General features: G+C 34.2%; 2 protein-coding genes across 5 annotated transcripts; both read left to right on the forward strand.

Annotated features, from left to right (window-relative positions):
* The first annotated feature begins 473 nt into the window (after positions 1 to 473).
* Positions 474 to 21,300, forward strand: LOC128674851 (beta-glucuronidase). 4 transcript variants are annotated; one of them, XM_053753800.2, is made up of 13 exons: positions 474 to 717; positions 11,465 to 11,737; positions 12,375 to 12,554; positions 15,689 to 15,840; positions 16,039 to 16,148; positions 16,293 to 16,486; positions 16,600 to 16,746; positions 16,953 to 17,125; positions 17,595 to 17,738; positions 17,866 to 17,944; positions 18,170 to 18,346; positions 18,591 to 18,741; positions 19,906 to 21,300. In XM_053753800.2, the coding sequence occupies exons 2-13, from the start codon at positions 11,465 to 11,467 to the stop codon at positions 20,085 to 20,087; spliced, it is 1,962 nt and encodes a 653-aa protein (XP_053609775.1). In that variant the 5' UTR covers positions 474 to 717; the 3' UTR covers positions 20,088 to 21,300. The 4 variants fall into 4 exon arrangements, with proteins under 4 accessions (XP_053609775.1, XP_053609776.1, XP_053609773.1 ...); XM_053753801.2 differs by lacking the exon at positions 474 to 717 and adding an exon at positions 2,601 to 2,677; XM_053753798.2 differs by lacking the exon at positions 474 to 717 and adding an exon at positions 6,728 to 6,775.
* Positions 21,301 to 22,568: 1,268 nt separating this feature from the next.
* LOC128674781 (uncharacterized protein) lies at positions 22,569 to 24,062 on the forward strand. The gene is made up of 3 exons (XM_053753675.2): positions 22,569 to 22,767; positions 23,484 to 23,626; positions 23,737 to 24,062. The coding sequence occupies exons 1-3, from the start codon at positions 22,703 to 22,705 to the stop codon at positions 23,916 to 23,918; spliced, it is 390 nt and encodes a 129-aa protein (XP_053609650.1). The 5' UTR covers positions 22,569 to 22,702; the 3' UTR covers positions 23,919 to 24,062.
* Positions 24,063 to 24,079: the final 17 nt, after the last annotated feature.

Genomic DNA, 24,079 nt, shown 5'->3' on the forward strand with positions numbered 1-24,079 from the left:
TTGGGTTTTGTCATATCTGAAAGAATATTTACAAAGAAATAGCATAGCATACCTAACTATACTATACCTACCTATTTATACTTATTTGACAAGATTATTTTCCTCTTCGCGGGTGTACTTGTTCCGGTTATTTTATTTACATATCCACTGTTTTGTCTCACTGCTAAGCAAAGGGATTCCCCGTTTCTCTCTATCCAACTGAAAATCGAACAGTTGAAAAAAATGCCTAATGCAGAACCTGATGAGCTTAGGTAGGAATTTGTTATTAATATAAGACGTCATCGCTCATCGGTGAATATTTTCGTTATCACTTTAAGTGGCTATTATGTAATTTATTAATCACATAACATTATAACAATTTACACGCGGCCAACTTAAGTTGCTTCATTAACTCATTTTATGTGTAAATTGTTGTTTATTCTAATTTAGTTGGATTATGCCGGTGCGTTCCTTCTGTGTCATGAGTGGGATATTTACATTTTACATTCGGCCAGTCCGCCAACTCGCGTCTGGCGGAGAGCGCGTTCGCGATTCAAATTTTCGCGCTAGTATGTAAAAAGTTGATAAAAAACTAAATTAAGAAGAAAAAAACGTATACCTAGACCAGTAATTGTTCATGATTGGTTAATTTTCAGTGAAAATACGTAGTAGTTTTCAGGAGTTCTGAAGTATTTTATTTATTAATCGAGGTATACATATATAATAAATGAAATAAATGTAAGTACATAACTAATTTATACGTTTTTTAAATATTTTTTTACAGTATGAGCTAAGTACGAAGTTGTTTTGTTTTGTTTTATTATTATTATACTAAACAAGTTAAGTAGCTAGTTATTTCAGCAATAAAGGTAATAACCCATATGAAATAACAGCAACTATCACATAAGCACCAATTGAAAAAAATATTAATTAGGTACCTAATGAAAAATTTTCGTAGTAAAACATACTAAAATATTTTATGATCACAAGGATCGTTATTTAACGATAAAATTACCTATAGCACTTAATTTTAATAAACTTAAATACTTAGTCATAATATACTCATAACCTACCAGTACATAATATAATTGCAAAAATCAGATAAGTACAATATACATCACTGCTAGCATATCAATCGGCATAATATTCTTGTCGTGCATTTAAGTATGTTTGGTATACGATATTGTCCACGGTACGTATTAGGTACCTTAACTACAAATAATAATGATCATGTAATATATAAGAATTCGAGCATTCTAAGAAAGCACCATCCAAACTAAATAAAACTAAATCAAAATCATGTCATCTTGCGACAACTTTAAACTTATTTAAATATTCTAATCCCTCTTTATGTGGTTGTAAAATAGCAATACATATTTTGCTGATAGTTGATACTTACGTAGTATACACTGTATACACTGTAATTTGTATCCTTTACCAAAATTGTTTAAATTACCGTAACACTTCACCTCCTTAGAACAACGTTTGTTTTACCGAATAAAACAAATGTGGTGCCCATGTGAAAATAGTAAAAGCGTAGTAAAACAGCCTTGGCTATGTCCGGTTTCCAACCTGCCTACTTATTTTCAATCCCACAGGATGTATGGCCCACGGGTGCCATTGTTTTATTGTCAGCTTATCTTTTATCGTCCTTTTTGATCTCATCTGCGTAAAAATACCGTTGGTGTCCGAAAATGAAGGTATTTGAAGTGAAAATGAAAATCTTTCGATGAGATATAAAGTACGCTGGAACTTGGTATGTGCCATCCTACAGTAGGTATGTCCTCTTATAGGTATTGGTAAGTATTCATTTCATCTTCGAAGGCCCGCGCACGCCATACACACACGTATACCTACCGACATGCAGCAAGATTTATAGTATTTTTAAAACGGTAAAGGTCGGTGCACACCTAGGTACGCTATTTTTTTATGGATTTATTGTTTTGTGTGCACTCGCCTTAATCGAATGCGTGCGTACACGCGCGCACACGTGCGATAAAATTCCATTCAATTGTGCTACGTACCTGCTGTGCTACATATGGATTCAATGTGCATGGGCCTCGAGAGCTAAAATTTTGATAAAATTAATATGCTAAATTTTGATAAAATTAATATGCTAATTACACAAATAGATTTAACCGTCGCAATATAAATCTAAGAGCGATAGCTCTAGTACTACTTGACGATGGTCATGTCGTAGTTATACATGTATAAATATTTTATGTGCATGCAAATTTACCTTACCTCGTATGGTATTGTTTAAATGTCACACATGCTGTTTTAAACTAATTTTGAAAATAATAATGAGAAGAGCAAATAAAACAGCAAGGTCTTGGTTGGATATATATTAAGTTCAATTCACGATCGATTCCAGAATTTTTGCATCTCATTATTATTCTCAAAATTACCTTACCTCGTATAAGTACTTAAGTATTTGACATATAGTTTTCAAGATCAACTAAATCGTTTTTTAAAGCTGTTAAACGAATGGTTATTTATTAGATGTTGTAACACTTACAGCAGAAATATTTTGTGCTCCAAAATCCTGGCATACTTGTACAAACACCAACTGCATATTTCACTTCAAATAAATCAATATCTTATCTGTAACTAGGTATATAATACTTCGAAACTTGAAGTAAAAAGTTATTTGCAAACAACTGTGTGCGCAGTGAGCTGTTAGCAGTACTGTACTGTGGTAATGTTTTAATTTAATATAATTTTTTTAAACTAGTACCTACTTACTATTAAACTGACACGTTTGTAAGAGAAAACGTATGATTCATCACTTTTACAAATTAGACAAGTTAATATTCAAACAACACGCGTGTTCGGTGAAGAAAAGTTCTATTCTACCTGCTTAATATGATTATTCTTTATTTATTCAGACTTCGGTATTACCTATGTACAAAATGTAAAAAAAAATATCATTTTAATCGTATAACTTAAATTTACATACGTTAGTTTATAAATATTGAAAAAAATAAGTTGTATATTAAATGAAACTAATATGAATCTTATTTATCTTTCTGCTTTCGATATTTTCTGTGTGTATCGTGCTTATTTTATTTGTTTGATATTCGTACCTAGGTAGGTACCTTATTCGTAAATCCATATCCATCGCATCGGCACCTACGCTATAAACAAGATAATTTAGTCCATGTATTTTCCACACAAATAATAATTTTATATTTACGGCTCGTTTACCATAAAACTGGAGTAAGTTGATATGGGTTAACGACTTTTCATTTAATGAAGCACACCTACCTCCGATAAAGGTGAGCGTGCATGAAACAACACATTTTGGGGATGTTTAGTTTACTGAACTAGGTCAGTTTATTTTCTAGTTGGCTTGTAATGGCAATATTTAATTTCTCTTCGCTTATATCGGATAGATCGATTCACATATCATATACTTACATAAGGTATTCGGTTAATAAGCAAAAATTAATCAGATTAATGATTATGTGATCAACCGACCACGAGCACAGATGCGCAAACTCAACTTGTAGATGGGCTTGCGCCGAATTGTTTAAAACGAAACGATTTCCTTGAAAATGATTAATTGTTTCGAACGTTTCGACGCTCGAGCCCGTGCTCGAGTCCGTACTCGAGCGTTGAAGTTTAGTCTTGAAATGTGTATTTTTCACACACTATTATTTACTTAATTCACTATTTGTTGTCATATGAACCATCAAACTTACTTTTTTGCCCTTAGATTATGAAACACTACTACTACTAGATGGCGTGTATTGATATACAACCGTGAAACTTACATTTTGATAGTTGTTAGTGTCTTTTTTGCCAGGCATCTTAGCTAGAATATACTATATAATAATAGCTTGATAATAGACTAAGTTTACATTACTATATCATATGTAAACTTAGACTTAGTTGTTCGCCGCGAACTTAGACCCCGCGAACACAATATTTTTTTACAAAATTGTGAATATTTCAAAAACGACTAAACCGATTTTGATGCCATTAGATTACGACCTGAGGTTTGGCAAGGATTCATTTCTCAAGCACTATTTATTAAAAAGTTAACCCGCATAAACAACTATTTGTGATTATTTACGTACGTAAATTGATCGTGCAACACCACTAATACTTTTGTTTTGTCTATACATTAATAGCTTATGGGATATATTTACACTCTTGGCCATACATTTGATAACCAAATGAGTATTCTACCTAGTATAGAGATTAATTTTGAAGTTCATTGTTCTCGCCCGTCAAACCATTATGGAATATTCATTTTTATCTATTCAGTCGTAAATGTAATGTATTTATCCTCAATATTTATCTTTCCAATGATGAAAGACCTACATGAGTAATTGAAAGACTTTCAATTACTCATCGAAAAGAATCGACCAAAGATAAATTCATTCGAAACATACTATGATAAGATGAAGTTTTGTGTTTGGATCCTTGCCGCTATTGTCGCGTCTGGTGTATTACACAACCATAATTCTCATTTCGTGAGAATCATTCTCATACTAGCTACACTAGCCCCATGTTCTACGTATACTCGTACCTATGGGTGAAAATCAATTTATTGTATTAGGTACCTAGTTAGAATATAGGACTCGTCAGAAGATGAACTACAAAACAAGTGTATTTCTTGTGATATCGAACAATGTTAATAATTACACCTTTTCACATTTAATAAATTTGAAACAAAATATAGACTTATTTTAAAAACCTTTATTACTTCATAACATATAACATTTTAATTAACTTGGCACTTGAATATTTTTGATTCTTCTTATAAGCGATGCGATAAGCTAGTCTTACGACAACTCGCGTTTCTTCTTCTTTCGTTTCTTCGTTTCTAATCTATATTTTATTATAGATTTGATGATAAACGCGAAAACAACTCGATAGTCGCGGCTACAAGATTTAACGGTTTTTCACACTATATTTCAGCCGTTTTTACTCACGAATATATCTGCCATATAAGGCAATGCTCCTTAATTGATTATTCATTGCTTCCGGCATTTTTAAAATAATGTATAATGAAAATATCGAGTTGTTAATATAATTATCAATACAACAGAATACATTGTTTGACGTTTTAAGTTAAAGTTGGGTAACGGTGCATGGAAACCGAATATTACCGGTCTATGTTTGCGGTAAATAACTGGTGCATTTGTTCATAATACACATAATACAAGAAATAAAATTAGACTTATTGTAAAATTTGGTGTTATTGATATGACAGTTTTATTATGACAGTTGCTATGCTAAAATATTAAAAAAGGTTTCATGTGTCATAGATAGTATTTTTGTTTTTTTCGAAACACTTAAACAGTTTATCTATACTATCTATATACCTATATAAAACTCTTGAATTACTGTATAACTGACTGACAGACAACGCACAGCCGAAACTACTGGGCGTAGAAATTTGAAATTTGGTGTGTTCCTAGGACAGTGTAGGGGAGCACTAAGAAGGGATTTTGATTTTTATTTATTTTTACACAACCTTCTGAAATGCATCCAAATTTTCTCACAATCTTTTATTTCTTCCACTATATTTATATCGTAGTATATAAAAATATTCTCAATTTTTTTTCATAAGGTCTTTGAATTTCTGACATTCATAATGCCTTGGTTGAGCAGATGAATTTAAAAAATTGAGAATAGTATAGAATATAAGGATGTGGGAAGAAATAAAAGATTATGAGGGAAAAATATAAGGCACTAAAATATATAAGAAAGATCTCAAACAGTATATACATATACATGAGCTACAATAACCTTATTTCGCCCTCTAAGCGAGGTGGTGCAGCAATAAATGAGGTAATTTATATACCTATGTTTTGTATTAAAATGTCAGCTGAAATATTCAAAGCACAGTGATTATTTTTCTTTTTTCTAGATATGCCAAATTAAAAAGGTTACAGGGGAAGTTTGCGTTTTTCTTTCGCATCGGTGATGGGGCACATATGGATAAATGTGGTGACCATTATTTGAAATCATAAAAAAGCCTATAAACAGGTCATAAACTGATGATTGAGTTAGCATCAAGTTATATTTTTAAATTATTTTATTTTATAACTGAGTGTAAACTCAGTTATAAGATAAAATAATTTAAAAATATTTTTACCGATGAAATATCGGTAAACACCGGCTACATGAAACCGTTGCAAAATCGGTACCTCATGGTTTATCTACTACTTTATGGTTTATCTCGAACGCGTGTGAACGAGTTAAGAGGAATGTCTATAGGCAAACAAACGTCTTTCTACCTCTAAATATTATGCGATCTTGATTTTCTTGATTTTTTGTTCTTTATCTTTTTATTAGAATATAATTAAAAACAATTTAGCTGATATTCATAAAAGTAAATAATATAAAAAATAGCTTTGAGTTAACCATTATATTTTTTTTTCTATTACAACATTTTAACATAAATGACTATGATTGTCTTATATTGTCTAAAAATTCAGGGTGCATTATTATGATATGCATGTGCATGTGCTATATACTAATTTTGTAAAAAGGGATCGCTAGACTCTAGTCTTAAAACTCACTCAGCGGAATTTCGACATTGTCAACGGAGTTCCACCTCGCCCCGCAATCACTTGGCTAGCGCTAGTGGATCTGAAAAAACTGAGTGAGTTTTTTGACGTTTTTCTTACAGAATGCAAATTTGCACGTCATCCCATACATATTTGTCAAAATTCCGGAGTGAGTTTAGTTCAACTCGTCGACGCACCCGCAAGTGTAGCGCTAGTGTTCGAGTGAGTTTTACAGAATGAAAATTAGCCATATCCGCGTGGATTCCGACGTGAGTTTTTTGATGTCTCTTACAGAATCGAAACACCTATACTATATGAGCTGAAAGTATTATAACCTATGATATCAGTAAATTTGCAAAATCTTTTTGAATCTGTCTCAATCTTTGTGAGTTGAATCTGTCGTTTATACTAGCAATTGCTATTTAGTAGTATATTTCGTCAATCTTTGCCTGAGTATTAAATTTCTTATGACGAGATACCAAATCTTTCATTTTGTTTCATACATACTTTATAACGAGCAAAAAGCTATAAAAAATTCACCAACTTAATTAGACCATTTTAGACAATTTCAACTTAATTACCTAAGTAATTTTTTGTTAGTAGTTAAATGCTCCGAGACATAAATGTACTACCTACCTAGCATAAAGCACTGTACCACCCGTGCCAAACAAAAAAAAAGTTTACCAAGAACAATGTAATGTTAATGAATATTTCCTACAGCACTGTGTTGCTTAAGAAACTAGGTACTTACCTACGTCCCTTAACCTTTAGCCTCTTTGAGTAAAAGTCCTCGTACTCGTTGACAATAAATTAGCTAGCTAACAATATGCTCACATTTCGAAGCACCATCTAGCAAGTTCCTCGTGATTGTTATTCTACATATTATAAAACAAAATCGCCCTCCGCGTCTGTATGTTTCTAAGCATCACGCAACGGATTTTGATGCAGTTTTTCTGTTATTTAGACAACTTATTCTCGAAGTCACATTCATTAGATAATTTAGTCCCAAAGGCACATTCATACACAAATGATCCCAAGGGTCGCGAGTTAGTAATAAAATATTATATCATGCTAGGTGGCTAGATGCGCATTAGATAAGTACCTACGTGGTTTTTCCGCATCATAAAGCGATATTTTATTTGTAAGGTTACCCATTTATTTTTATAGTATTTCTGTCTTTCTTAATAAATTATGCATATTATTGTATACTTATGCAGATTGTATAATGCTTATGCTTTTTCACATTATTATCATCATTTTGTCCATTATTGCTAATAGATAAATATATTAAACAAGTGTCGAGTCATGAGCACTCGTATGCAGGTAGGTCCAGAAGCGGAACTATTAGTCTAAAGTAATTAAGCTCATTCCAGTAATGGGCTAATGAGACAATTCATTGCGGTCAACAACTCCTCGTCGCTTCGTACAAAAGTTTTTGATTAATTGGCTAATCACTGTAGTAAATGCATATGAAGACATATTACTTTTTAACGGGATTTTTAGAGACATAATACACGCTATAAATTCAACAAAGAAAGGTAAAGTAAAGAATCTTACAAATATATTCATGGTTGTCTAAGCGTAGTTAAAATAATATTTGAACGACAAATCAAAGTAATTTTTTAGCTAATGTTAAATACAAATCACTTCTGAGATTGTAAGGTACTGCATGGCAATAAATCATCGTATCTTAGGATTCTCAGGTGAACGCACCGCCAAGTCCAACAAACGCCAACCAAGGATATCTACTTGTTATCGCATTGCGTCTTTAGATGGCGAGAGTGCAACCAAGTTCATAAGTTAAAGATGTGGTGGGACGGCCTGTGATCGAAAAGTCGATCGTAATTCGAATACTAAGTAAATTGTGCCATGCACATGACATTGAGTACATGACAAATCTATACAAATCTAACTCGCATATGGTACCTAGATAGTTTTTATGGACCACCATTTTCAGGAGAAATAACGTGAGGAAACCTGAACATTGGCTGACTATGTCTGTAGTACCTATGTCTAGTACCATTGGATGGCGGTGGCTACGTAGGTTACACCTAAATAACACGGTCGATAAGATGTGCAATCCTATAAGTATGAATATGAGGTACATACATATGCAGACATAGAATTTAGCATAACTACCTACTAGCTACAAAGCTGACTACATAAGCTATGAGGAACTTGTAGTGGCCCGTGCAAGATCAATGATAAGACATTCCTCGAGGCACAATGCATTCATTCAACAGCTTGATAGATGATGCAGGGATTGTTCATTATCATATTGCACAGTTAGAACTTGTTATAATTTTAATAAGTATTTTTCATATTGGTAAAAATTTACTTCCTAATGGAACACGCGGGCTTAGTTTAGCCATTGTTATTGTCATTCAACAAACTACTAAAACAAATGATGCCTACAATTTGATATACGTAACTAAGGAAAGTTTTAACTTGCTGTTTTTTATGTCTATAGATCTTGAAAGATCACATCCCATATCGTAAAAGATTAAAATATGATTACATCATGCCAAAGCCGCTGACCTCTTGATGGGAGTCGAGGAGTTTTTGTTTATTTTCCTAATATAAATTGAGTTTTCGTGTACCTAATTACGAAGTTGGCCATTTTGGGGCGATGTTATTGAACTTAAGTTTACAAATTTAACCTTTATTGACCCGAGAAAAAACATTCATATTTCACATTTCCATCGGAACCCTCATTAGTTATGAGATGATAAGAAGTAAGTACCATTATATTTATCTTCTTTGCTAATGTGACTGACAAACACAAAGTTTGTCTTACATTGTATTTTTTAATCTCCATAGCATGGCTAATCTTCGTAACTACCTATAACTATGGTTATATGATTGTTACCTACGATTAAATTTTGCAATATAGCTCGAACAATATATTACAATACAAACGGAACACAAAAATTCAAGAATCAGTTCAACAGGCCACTTCAGGTAATTAAAAGTGTACTTAAGCTGAGGAATCCAAATAATTAGTTACATGTGTTTGTAATACTTACGAGATCCACTTGTTCAGTCGACATAACCATCAGTAGTCGTAACCTTGCATAACCCTCGTGGTTTATCTTCCACTTTCACGTAAATATCATTATTTATTTGTCCATCATGAATAAGTGATCACAGAGACTTCGATGACGTTTACCTAGCTTTTTGGTTGTACGCTACAATTGGGTACAATATCGTAGCATCATAGTTACCAAAAGTTGATGGTGGCAAATGTTAGAAGAATAATTGGATAGTGATTCGACTAAAGAAAGGATAAACTTGGGTCGAGAATAGTGCAAAACCAATATTATACCTTACATATATCTATGGTTATTAACCATAAATTTAAATTATTTTTTTAATTACAACAATTATGTTGTAATTAAAAAAATAATTTAATTTTCACTACGTATACTGATTAACTACGTACATTTGGTTATTTTATTACCATTATGTAATGGTTTATGGGATGCCATGGCTCTTTTGTTTATAGGCGTGTGCTCTAGAAAGCCGCTATTTAACAACACATAGTCGCAACATACAATAATCATAGCGTTACGAGGTGCAACTACTATATTATACACATAAAATAAGTGGTACAGTACAGAGCGGGCATTGTCCTAAATCAATACACGGCCAATAATAAAACGACGTTTATTCCGATATAACGAGAAGGGAATACCTTGACAAGAAAATAAATGCAGAAGAAAATGATTGCCTATCAATTCGATATGGAACGCTGGTTGAGAGAGGTATCGAAGGAGGCGTACACTTTCATTCTATGCAATGAGTAGGTAACTAGGCTCTTTGCAATCAGAGAAATTATAGAAATTTGAAACTCGTGAACTAAGTAGTGTAACACTTTCGCGGTTCTATTTGTATAAATATCTCCTTTGCTTACATTGATTTTCACAAGATACTCTTACTACTTAAATAAGAAATGCTAGTCCAGCATTATTGGTAAGGAATAGAAAATTTGGAATCGGAACATCCTTAATTGGTCTTCAAAACTTTAGTGTATAAAATAGGAAACCTATGGTAATTCTAAACCCGATCCTAGTCGCATATTCACTTCCTACAGTGATTATACAACAGCGAAAAACAATAGAGCAGAAAAAGTGTAATGTTGTGTAACATAGGGGATCACACGGTGCGTTGCTTGCATTGCATACGACACTGCATCTTGAGCAGGTTTCACTGACAGCGGTGCGTGCTGCTGAGCACGATGACCAGTTGCAATTACTATTCCATCACGACATTATAAGCGTATCGTTCGTTATTTGATTTGGTCGATCTGTTTTAAACCCCAACGAATAATGCCAAACAACCAAGCCAATTAGATAAAGGACGTAGCCGAATATAGATGTGGTTGAATTTATAGAGGTGTTTGATACTAACTTGCAATTACCGACATCTGCGTCTTGTGATGGATGCAAGCATATTAGTGTATGTGGTGTGAGGTGTGAGGTAATGTGATGTAGAAAGTCAATTAGTTTGGGACTAGATTGATTCCGCAAGTCGATGATCGAGTACTTATAAATGATCTAAAATTCATAATTCAAAACGATTTGTGGACACGGTAGTTATTCAATTAGTGCAAACAGAAACTATTAGAGGGTATTTTGTAGATGAATAGCCAAAGTTTTTAGCTGAAGTCACTGAAGCTAGTTATATGCTATCTACCTATTTAAGGCTCAAAAAAAATTTTTTTGAGCTAATATAGCTCCCGTTTGTGTATGTGGATTGTGTATATAAAAAACCTCTTATTTAAAATTCTTCTATGATGAAATAATATGTATTTGACACTTTATATACATCATTAATGACACGATCACTGGAGTTCACATGAGTTTGCGTCAAAAGCCGCTTCAACTACAGCCTGTTTCTCTTTATCTTTGAGGGAAACTTCCCAACCATGTTAACTCTTCAAAATAATATTGTTACAGATGATGGCCACAGACAATCCAAAGTTGCTGCTAGTTTTAGGAACAGCAATTATATCAATCGTCGGTGCTATAGTACCAGTGTCATCCAATGACAATTTATTCGAGACTTTTGGAAAGAAATCTCCGATATGCTGTGAAGGGGGTTTGTATCCTCGGGAGTCCCTCACGAGAGAACTGAAAAGCCTGGATGGCATTTGGAATTTTAGGTTATCACCTCCAAGTGATCCGTTGTATGGATTTTTGAATGGATGGTATCTACAGGATTTAGAGAGAGTAAGTATCCATATCTTAGCCACGAGGAATAGTAATAGGTATAAAAGGACATCTAGTAGGTACCTTATTCTTTCTCCATATTAGATGAGTATTTAAGTTTAACGAGAGTTGTCTATGTATTGATAACATAGTCGACATGACACCTCATCCTATGAGAGTAGTGACTCACTGAACTGAGAATAAGGCCTTGCCTAATCTATCCACGCTCTTGTGATGATTCGATATTTTGGTTTCCTTGATATTATGGTTTAATAATAATTCTCGTAGAACCTTTTGATAACAGATGCGATTTAGATTTATATAGAATAATCAACTGAAGACGGGTTTCTAATTAAAGGCTGGGAAATTTACTTTTTTATGAATGAATGAATGAATTTATTTATTTCAGACTGTGCACATATACAAGTTTATATTATGTTAATAAGAGACTAAGACAACTATGTTAGTAAAATTTAAAATGCGGCCTATTGTTTTTAACACTTAATGTGAATGTGTGTGTGATGAATAGCACAAGCAACAACGGACTTATCATATGAAGGGATCTCATCCAGTCAACTGGAAAGGGAAAAAACACCTAAGTTTAGGTTAGACAATTTTAGAACTATTGTCAGACAATTTTAGAACATCTTTCTTCCAGACAGGGCCGGTAATTCCAATGCCAGTGCCGTCGTCATACAATGACGTCGGGACAGACGAAAGCCTCCGAGACCACACGGGCGTAGTCTGGTACGACCGCCGCTTCTACGCACCGCAGTCCTGGGAGAATCAGCAACGGGTGTGGCTCAGGTTCGCTAGCGTGCATTATCAGGCCAAAGTGGTTAGTATCTGTGATAAAAATATATTTATCTGTTTTGACGACATCCGTGGCGTAGTGGACACCACGCCTGTCAGCTAACTAGTGTTGGATTCGATTCACAGCGCACACAAATATCCGTAGAAACATGTGTAGTGATCACCAATACTTATCCATAGCTCATACTAAACTTATACCATGAACACACACCCAGAAACGGGCACAACACACCTATTGTGTTTATGGAATGTTGGTTTATATATACTGTATTTTAGAAAGCATTTCAGATGTTTTTTGCCACAGATTCCGGTAAAGATTATATATTACACAATTGAAATTAAAATCAAATATAAGCAACAAAAGGTGCAAGTTAAAATATTTCATTATTTTTATTCAAGTCGTCCCCGTTCCATATAGTCCACGACAAACTGGTTCTTATCTAGTTTTGTGTCGATTAATTTTTTATCCCTCGCCAAATTAGGTATGTGAGCTAATTGAAGACAGGTATGTTGAGTCGGTCTAACATTAGACATCAAACCAAATTGTTGTCGCATTTTACCTACAGCTTCTCATCACCCACGAGAATGGCATTTATCATTCATTGTACCCACAGAAGTCAATCGAGTTGTACCTAATAGGTACGTTTACATACATATGATTACCATATATTTCAGAAGTTTATTTAATTTTGTTTATTCAATTATGTCATTGTAATAAGTAAGTAAAGTAGCTTCTTTTGTCATTATTTATTAATAATGTCAGACAACATAGATGTAATTTAAATTAGTTTGGTACTATTAAATAACAAGATTAGTTCGGTCGATAGTTACTAATAGGATACGCACAGGCATCTACATACACTTTTTCATATTGACTTACCTACTTTATCAAAATAAATGATGGGTTTATTTAGATATACGAGTATGTCAATGTAAAACAATATTTATCCGATTCCACTCTTTTTCGATAAGGACATCTTTCCATCTTATAATAATAATAATAAAAAGTCCTGTGAAAACTTTGGTCTTTAGGTTTACCTTCTCAGTACATTGTTGCAAAGAAAGGGCGTCGATCTCTCAATAGAGGTGCCCGGCCTCCTGTCATGTCGCTAGTCACTAGCCAATTGCTTGATTAGAGTCTGCAATTTGCTAACTGTCCTACTACACTCGTGAGCCCGTCTCGTGATGGTGACATGGTGACGCAATGAGTACGTGCATGTGCAAAACCTGATAAGGACACCATATTAATTTGTTAGTAACTATACTTAAATTTAATAATTAAGAAATCCAAATTGAAGAAAAAATACATCTTTAGAATAGTTGGAAATATTTTGTATTGGAGCGTTAACATTAAAATTAAGATCACTAATCAGAAGAAGAAAACTATAAGTATCAAAACTATAATCAATTGATTATAATCGTAACATGCTAATACCACATGCCACATAGAATGATTTCGATATACTTCCAGACCTTGGTCAAGTGACGTGTGTAGTATCTGACGTGATAGAAGAATACACAAAACATAACAATGCCGATCCTACAGACTACTTACAAGGTCCCGTTCGCTCATTGATAATAGTTTAGGTCACTGTGGCAAATAAATCACTATCAATGTGTACATAAGTACATATTAAATAACATCATCTGTAGGAAGCGTTATTTGTGTATTCAGAGATAAATGTTGTTTACTATCAACAACGACATTCCTACTTATCGTTTAGCTTTGTATTCTTATAGTCTGGATTTGAAAAAATTAGATTGACCTACTAATTTTGTTTAGAAAAAAATAATATAACATTTATTATAGTTTATTGTCCTTTCATTTCTAAACAAGTATTGAATCAGCTCAGCATGCTACTACATAATTCAATTACATCATATGAATATTTTAGATTCTCTAGATCTCTTATCTATATTATCATCCGCCCCTACAGTATGTCAAAAAAGTGAAGACAAATGACTCTGTTTCCTATTGGCTGACAACACTGGGTGTTTATCAGCCAATCTTGACCATTTTATTTTAATGCAAATTTATTGCAATACCAAAAATTTTTACTTATTCCACAGTTTTCAGTTATTGTTATTTCACTGTCATTTTTAGTTTTGTTTTCTCCCTTAACACACTTAACACTTAACGTCCTTGCTCGTCTTTCTTTACGTAAAGAGACATTTGTTATGTACCTAATGTCGAACGATAGGTGTCGTCGGAATAGCAATTGAATGACACGAGAGCAGAGGGCAAAGTACCGACCTCGCTTAGCCGGCGGCGTTTCTTAATCGGCTTCCTACTAGCTCTAGTATATATAAATATGTACTACTTACTGATCAATATGATAGGTTATCTACTGTCAGTAAAATAACTATTGGTGTTCAAGTTTCACAATAGTTGCATAAGGATCGTTTCACACTTATCGAATCAGAACCTAGTTTATTCACAACAATTCACGAAAAAACATCCTGAATTATATGATTGCAGTAGACAGTGGACATGGTTATAATCCTTATATGTCTTCGAAGCAAATTTTTGAATGAAAGACAACTCTAGAATTATCTCCAAAAAGATCATATTCTTTGTCTACGCACTACATAAAAAATATTATACTTTGTTATTATACTACGAGACTAGGTACACGTAATAATTAACTAGTCTAAGATAAATCGCATGAAGTCAATGTGAAGTCAATATATAAGCAAAGCAAATCGTCTAACAAAACTATTATCTTGTAAACGTTTCCACTGTAAATAGAGTTATTGTGAAAGCTAAGTGATAAGGATTTATCAACATTGGCTTACTTAACAAACTTGTACTCCTTAATATTTTCCTCTATTGGGCTTCTAGGTTCTAGATAACCCAAAAAATAAATTAAGCAACTTAGCCAAATTCGTTATCAAAGGAGAATAAACATGTACAAGAAAATGCTTTCAATGTTCTTCTCTGTTAACCTACATTACGTACTGATAAGAAATGGACATATACATTCATAAAGATTTAAATTCAAGTAGTAGGAAGCAGGACAGTAGAATCATGCGATGCCCTTGATTCGATGAGGGTCCATGATGCCCTTGATGCGATGAGGGTCCTTGGGAAACAGGCGAGAGATAGTATGTATATACCTAATTGTTATGCAATAAATACCTATAAAACTATTGTTATAGTTTCTGAACGGTGTCCAAGTCGTCTCCCATGAAATCGGCCACCTGCCCTTCCAAGTGGAAGTCACGGAGCGGATCCTCTATAACAGCACCAACCTCCTCACAGTTGCTGTGGACAATACTTTGACTCTTAGCACAATACCACAAGAAAATGGGTAAGACATTAGAAAGTAATAAAAAAATAACCTGATGATGATTGAGTTGTTGAGATTCTTTATAATAATGTTTAGCTTAAACTAAGAGGGTGTGTTAGAAACTATACGCAACCAAAATGTCCATCAACAGTTTGTCATCATTATTGTCATTCGAACTTTTATTTGGTACACATCTTGTCACATTCAAAATAATTTCAGGTATGACTTCTTCAACTATGCCGGAATACATCGGCCCGTGATTTTGTACACCACGCCCCTTCTATACATCGATGATATTATCGTCAACACCGACGTGCAAGGTTACACCGGTAAATGCATTTGTTTCACATACTTTTTACTTTATCTCAATATTAGAATCCAACCTAAAGGAGCCGATATTTTTCTAATCATTATAATTCTTATTTAATACAACTTCTTGATATATGATTATTGACTATACGACCTCTATCCAGGAATCATCACTTATAACTTGACATTAAGAGGGTCAATCGACGAAGAGGTCACGTGCCAGGTGGTGATCTTTGACAGGAACAAGAAGCAAGTGAGTGCTGCGAGGAACTGCAGCGGAGTGATGGACATACCGCAAGCGCATCTTTGGTGGCCGTACCTTATGCACGATGATCCGGGATATTTGTATACGTTTACGGTAAGAGCCTCCGCTATTTTATTAAAATGGATTTAACTTCTTAGTACGAGTACTTCTCATTACCTGACAAAAAACTAATTTTAAAGAACTAAAATAAATCTTCCTTCTTTAAGGCTGCACTAGTGAATTCTCACGGCGAGTTGGTCGACCTTTACAGCGAGAAGATTGGCATCAGAACCATCAGATGGACCAACACTTCGGTATATCTCAATGATAAGCCTTTGTACATGCGGGGTTTCGGCATGCACGAAGATTCAGATGTGAGTATGATCTTCTTTCGTAAACCAGTTCTGAAACGTAGAAACAAGTTGACATTTAACAGTTAAGACATGTAACATGAGCTATCATCTTCTATCATTAATTTTATATGTCATCTTCTATCATTAATTTTATATGAGTCACATATCCGGGTCGAGGGATTATTACAATAGGTATATACAATTATACATACATTTTATCCTTTCAGTTCCGAGGCAAAGGCTGGGACCCAGTCCTATGGGTGAAGAATATGAACCTCATCAAATGGGTTGGAGCTAACACGTTCCGCACCTCCCACTACCCTTACGCCGAAGAGATCTACCAGCTGGCTGACGAACATGGCATCATGATCATTGATGAGTGTCCCAGCGTTAATGCAATGTGAGTTTGCATTTTATTTCATTTGGATTGTTCCATCTTACGTGTGTGTTGATTGTGTTATTCTATTTAAAATATAGTATCGTTGAGTAAGCTTTATGAGCATAGCACAAGTCTCCAATTTACTTTGTGGCTAACTCGATTCGTGTATTTCAACCTAATTTATTTATCTATAAAACAATAACTGACATTTTCAGTTTTTAAATAATTTAAATTAGTTTATAACTATGTTTTGTAGTTGTAACTATGTGTTGTAACATATAATAAGTAATATAATTTTTCGAATCAGACCAGTAATTCAAGATATTATAATTTTTTAAAAAGAAACACTACGCAGAATACGACGACTTAATAGTCTGAGTAATGAAAATAGTTTTTCCTAGCTTAAGTCTTCAAATGTCTTATATATATCGTGGGACACTTCACCTAGAAAGTTATATAATATAAAAACACAAAATATATGTAATTACAGCTTATACTCAGAAGTATTGCTGGAAAAGCACAAACAATCGCTAACGGAGCTTATCCGCCGCGACAAGAACCATCCGAGCGTGATCATGTGGTCGATCGCCAACGAGCCGGTGAGCGACAAGGCTAACTGCGACCAATACTTCAAGTACTGCCCCATGTGTTCAAACCTTTATCTTTTACTGCTTGATGCACGAATCATTGCTATTATCTTCTTGAATTATGTTTTTGTTGTAATTTTTTATAAGTTGCTTTACTGCTTGCTTAATTTCCAGAAATGTGGTGCTGCATGTGAAATCGATGGATGTGTCTAGACCTGTGACTTACGCGCTAGCTAACCCTAAGGATATAGCCGTAAGTATTTTCATGTATCTTCTATTTAGACAGTGATGCGACAACTTTGACTCTTTTGAAAACGTCAAAATATATTATTTTATAAAGCTCTTTAAATTTCTCCATCTTCAAAGGCAGATTGTAGATACTTAACTTTCACATCTCTATGAATAATACTAATTATGTCTTTATTATTAGTAAATGTGTCTTCATGTTTAGACTTATATAAAATTAATGTTTTTGCAGGGAAAGCACTTAGACGTGATCAGTTTCAATCGTTATAATGGCTGGTACGTCGACCCGGGCAACATGGAGAACATCGCTCAGAGAGTGGAGCTGGAGGCGCGGCAGTGGCACCAGAAGTATAACCGTTCGGTGCTCATGTCCGAGTACGGAGCTGACACCCTACCAGGCATGCATTATGTAAGTGTTGGGATTATTATATATGTATTATCCCGTATAATTGTAGTGTGTGCCAGAAATTGTAATTTAGCATACATTTTGTTCATAGAAGTTCATTCACAGTTAGGACCTAGTCAAGGCTAGAGTGACCAAATATTCAAATATTCTTTGTCAGGTCTAATCAAATTACTTAAGAAAAACTTTTAAATCCTAACCTGGTCGCTGTGTTTAATATTTAAATAACAAAATACAATTTTCCCCTCAGTTACCCACGTTCATGTGGTCAGAAGACTACCAAGTAGCGTTGATGTCAGAACACTTCAAAGCATTCGACAAGTTACGAAAGAGTGGCTTCTTCATCGGAGAATTCATATGGAACTTCGCAGACTTCCAAACCAAACAAGGTACAAGGCTGAGTAAGTTATTGATCGCAATACAAATATGTATTTGTCTGTGATTTTGGGCGTTATGTTCGTTATTTATCGTGTTAGTATGGAGAGTAGGAGAAATCCATCAAGATGTCAAAAGTTCAAAGAGTAATCTCTGCACATTCGATTTCTTGATGGATCTATATCCAAATCGGCGAGCTTGTACCTACATACAGCGAGTGTGCTTGTACAGTTTGTGATGCTATGGAAATGTTTCACAGTCCTAGGTATCAAGTGATCATTATAATGTCTGCCATTGCTTATGTATTCTCTCTGTTGAATTTCATCATATAAAGTTATGTGACATTTGAATGACTTACGTAAGCTGGATGCTATAAGCTAAGAAAACCACCTATAACCGAGAGAGAGAAAATATATATAACCGAAAGAGTCTTCAATACCTCCAGAAAATTTTCAAAAACATAGTGAATTGATCTTTGCGACATAACAGAAGTTATTATTTACTGTGATGACTTGTTGTGGTACACTAGTACATCCTGCAGCTGACTATGCCGTCGTCCTCTCATTTCATACCTACTTGTTCTTCCAACACTTTTTATTTTTATTGTTCCTGGTTTTTTTCAACAATGTTTGTTCTGAAATATAGCGAAGCAGGAAGCTCAGGTAATAAAAATTAAAAAAACTTTTATGGATTGGGCAGTCATTCATTTATAAGAAGTGCTGTGCTTAAATTTATTGACTACCTACATCAAAATTATTTGTTTTTGGGATTGTAATTTTATCTGTTGGAAAAGAGCTTCCACTTATTCATCTAGGCATATAAGATTAATATTAATCGCAAATAACGAAACCACAGCAATATTCGGTTTCCGATCTACATTAGTAAACATTGATTTAGACATACTTGCCTATCATATTAGTTTCTTTGCTACTTTTTCCTTTATTTCTATATTTTTGTCTATTGTGGAGGTGGAGGTTGGAGGTTGTGGTATATTTAATTTTTAACACAATTTTATTACTTGTACCTATGGAAATAAATAAATATGAAATACCTATCCAGTAGTTTGCAAGTTCGTTGTCGTATTTAATTTAAAATTTGAAGTGCTGTGACATAGGTACCTATTCTAATTCTTGAATAAACGCGTGTCTTTTTTTTATATAGTTTCTTCAATCTTTTCTTTTTTCTTCCAGGCATCACTCGGGCAGGAGGCAACAAGAAGGGCATATTCACTCGCTCGCGTCAACCCAAAGCATCAGCACACTTGCTGCGCTCGCGCTACCTCGCGGTGGCGGCCGCGGACGCGGGGCTCGACCCCCCGCCCCCCGCGCTCTACGTCAGCGACAACACCCCTGCAACACATAACGAACTCTAGCTGCAACACATAACGAACTCTAGTCTATGGCAGTCCGAGTTGCTACTTTAATGTAAAAGTTAATATCCTGGTCCTGACTGAGCAGCCTCGCGAGGCATGGGGCAAGACAAGGCCTCGGTCGGTCAAGTCAGAAAGTGTCTCGCTCGAGGCAACATACTGTGCTCAAGCCTCGCGAAGCTCATGAATCAGTCGGGGCCATAGTAGGTATCCATACTTTAAGATTCTCCTGTAACGATAAATAATTCCAAAAAGAGCAGAGTTATGGAATGCTACCTGCATCCTATAATTGTCTAGAAAACTGCTCCATTGGGAATTTCTAGGTTATTGGAAGCCTCTCCGGTGATTATTATTAACTCTCTGCCGAAGCTTTACTTCGATGGAAATTTTGGAGTAAAACCCGTGTACCAAATTTCATTAAATCTTGTTGTGTTCATTAAAATCATCAAGGCTGAAAGAGGGCAAATCGTACAAACGTCCTAATTTTTGCATTTATTATTATTCTACATTAGTAATAACACCTACCATAGTTGTAGTAATTTGTTAAGCAAGTGATTAAAAAAAGGAGGCAAAAATTAGGCACGGTAATAAAGTTGAGTCAGTCTATAGGAATATTGAGAATGATGTTGACCAATTTATAATTAAGTAGGTACATAAACCACCTAAAAACCTGTAAATACTTATGTAATTCATCAAGTATATTTTTATTCACGAAAATGACTGTAGGTAGGTAGATACAAGTTTGTTGGATCGAAGACTAATACTATATCAATGATGAAGTTGAATAGAGTAGGTTAGATATATATCCACTCAATTCAATTTTATCTTTGAATTTGAAAGTTTAGTTACCAAAACGTAGTATGTAAGAAGTATTACATATTACATTAATTACTATCATACATACAAAACTTGACTAGATTGACATAGTACAATAATGTACCTTCCTTGCTGATCATACACAAATATTATCGACGTTTTGTTAAGTTCATAATATTATAACTGCTAAGACTGGAATTGCTGTTGTCTTTAGAATTTATTTTTATTAATGCTGATTGGTAGATATAAAATGTTTTTAGTTTGTAAGCTTATGGACAGATAGACAGCCTCAAAAATGAATAAGTATATATTGTAAGTATGTAATTACAGAGTAATCTTAGTGTTCTATCAAATTACACTTGAATTTCGTGAATACATAATAAATAATATTTAAGTAAAACTTTTGCTTATTCCATCCTTTATACACCTGATAAGTTTGGCGGGTATTACAGATTAAGCTGAGGAAGTAAATTGTACCATACACAGTAATCAATTTAATTTTATAAGTATTTAATTATTTTTTAATGATTCTTTATAGGGCATGTTACGCAAAGCTCAGCGCAGATAATGCTACTGGTACAACTAAGGTACACAAATATTGCCAATGGAGGTGTGGCTACCACAACATTACCACCACCATTACCATACCGAACCGTTACCTTCACCATATAACCAAAATCAAGGATTTACCAAGAAAAAGCACACACAAGCACAAGCACTATATTTATTCACTCCGTCGCAAAGAAACAGAGAAAGTACGCAGCTCTGAAGAGAACGCGCACTTCACATCACAGGCAAGACCCAGTCTTCAGTTCGCCAAGAAACAAGAATGTTCGTCAATAAACATGCACTCAGTTCTGATAAGAACTACAACGCATCATCTTCATGCACTGTGCGACAAGAAGAGCATGCGTTGGACAAGGACAGCGAAGAATAATTCCGATTTTTTGATTGGTTAATACGCTTTCTCTTTGTAAATATTTTTGTATATATACAGCTACAATTGTGCAATAAAGTCATTCAATTCGATTCGATTCAATCGATTCTTACCTTCTGATCGAACCACGTCTCCAAAGAGGCAAAAAGGGCCATTTTTCAATATTGTTGCAGATTTACGACCAAAAATATCTTCTACGCAATTGTGGTGCACTCGCACCACGATTGTTCTTAGGATTGTTAGAAGGAAGTTAAAGGAAAAAGGAAGGGTTTAGTGGATTATCCTGAAAATAATAACACTATTTTAGGTTACGTTCTGCATTATTTGGTCAACTGTGGTCATAAACTGATATAAACTTATAAACTTGATTTTGACTGACGTATGAAGTGTTCCGAGCTTCCTTTCGACTGTTTACTGGCTCGAAATTTTTACAGCGTGAGGCGTATCCCATAGTTTTCGAAGCTTTTTTATCTTATGGAAAACGATGTTTCCCAATATATCGGCACCTGAATATGCTACATTGTTGTATATCTTCACAAACGTATGCTTACATAATGAAAGAATTAATAAAGTACTCTAAAATAAACGTTTTAATCGACATTGCAAAAGGCGGCAAAGCTTTTGTGTACCTGTGCTGTACTCTGGCGGGATAAATGCGCAGTAATACTCTTATTTTGCAGGTTTTGGCTTTGACACGCTTATTTTTTTACATCTGACGTTGACATTAGCAAATCATAATAGAAATATAACCTAGAAATAAAATTCCTACTATAGTAATAGTGGTACAAACAAAATTATTGAAAAGCAAGATTTAGAGGAACTACGTCTAAATACTACTAATACTAAATCTAAATACACACGAAACATGACAATTTGCATACAATGTGGTGGAGAACCAAAATATAAATGTCCAACATGCTGCAAACCATAGTAATTGCCATTTCTATTCATGCTTAACTTTTCAGACTATTTAACAAAGAAATATCCACTAGGCATTAGTGTACCTACCTACTAAATGAATAAATACGTGACAAAAAGGTCTTGTTCACAAAATTAGGAATACTGTGGAATTTCCTCAATCAATCCCATCCTGGGTGCATTACATGCATATCATATACTTACCATAATAATAATCTGTCATCTCTAATCTTAATCTGAGTGTTTTCCCGGTTACTACTTGAGCAAAAGAATGTATGTCCAAGATTTAAATATACATTCATGGAAATAAACTCTGAAATCACATCAATTTTAAATTACTACATTACCTATCTAAAATTAAAATCATTTTGAAATAACAATTCATAATTTTAATTGAAAGTAATACTAATTAAAAATAACAAACTACATAAAAATTAAGGGGTATGAATTATATACATATACTCACAAAAATGCCAGTCGCTGCAGTTCATTGCCCTGAGATAATGCACCCTGATGGCTGACAGCATTACCACATTCATTGGCAAATTAGCAATGCTTATTTCTCTGGGCGAAATATATGCCAGCTGGTTGCCTTAGTGATTTTGGTGATGGCTTTATATACCTAATTAATGGGCTGACACAGCCCCAATCAACCCCAAATGCCTCAAATATATAAAAATTGAATTCTTAAATTGAAACAATTCTTTAAATAACATTTTAAATTTCAGCTGTTCTGTTGCTTGCTGTAAAGAACATAAGCAGAGTCCATGTAGTGCTCCTCCCGCACCAGAGCCAAGTTCTGTTGAAACACACATTACCTATGACTATCCTACAGAGGACACAGTTTCACCAGAAAAATTAGAATTATTAGGTGTGTATTATTATCCTTTAGGAGCTGTTCCAGCACTATCCTTTTGTTTTCCCAATGTAAAATAACTTAAAATATTTAATACTTAATATGAACCAAAATTGTTATTTCAGAGAAATCTCAAGAGGTCAAGAAATGTTTAGAGAACCTACATGTTCGAGAAATATTGGAACAACTTGACAAGTCACCACATCCTGATGAATTGATTCAAGAATATATGCAGGAGCCCATATTCACAGAACTGGTTGATGCATGTTTGAATGTTGTAGAACCTTCTAGTGATTTTGAAAAATAGATATTCATCAGTTTTACACCAGTGCTACAGTGATTGGTATATTCGAAACCATCCATAGCAACAAAGCACTGCACAGTGCACATCTTTGGTGGAATAGGTCTGTAAAATAGGTTATTTAAGATTATTTAAAGCAGAAAATATGTATGGCTGCCAAAAGTCCC

Source organism: Plodia interpunctella, chromosome 13, assembly GCF_027563975.2.
Source record: "Plodia interpunctella isolate USDA-ARS_2022_Savannah chromosome 13, ilPloInte3.2, whole genome shotgun sequence".
NCBI classification, from domain to species: domain Eukaryota; kingdom Metazoa; phylum Arthropoda; class Insecta; order Lepidoptera; family Pyralidae; genus Plodia; species Plodia interpunctella.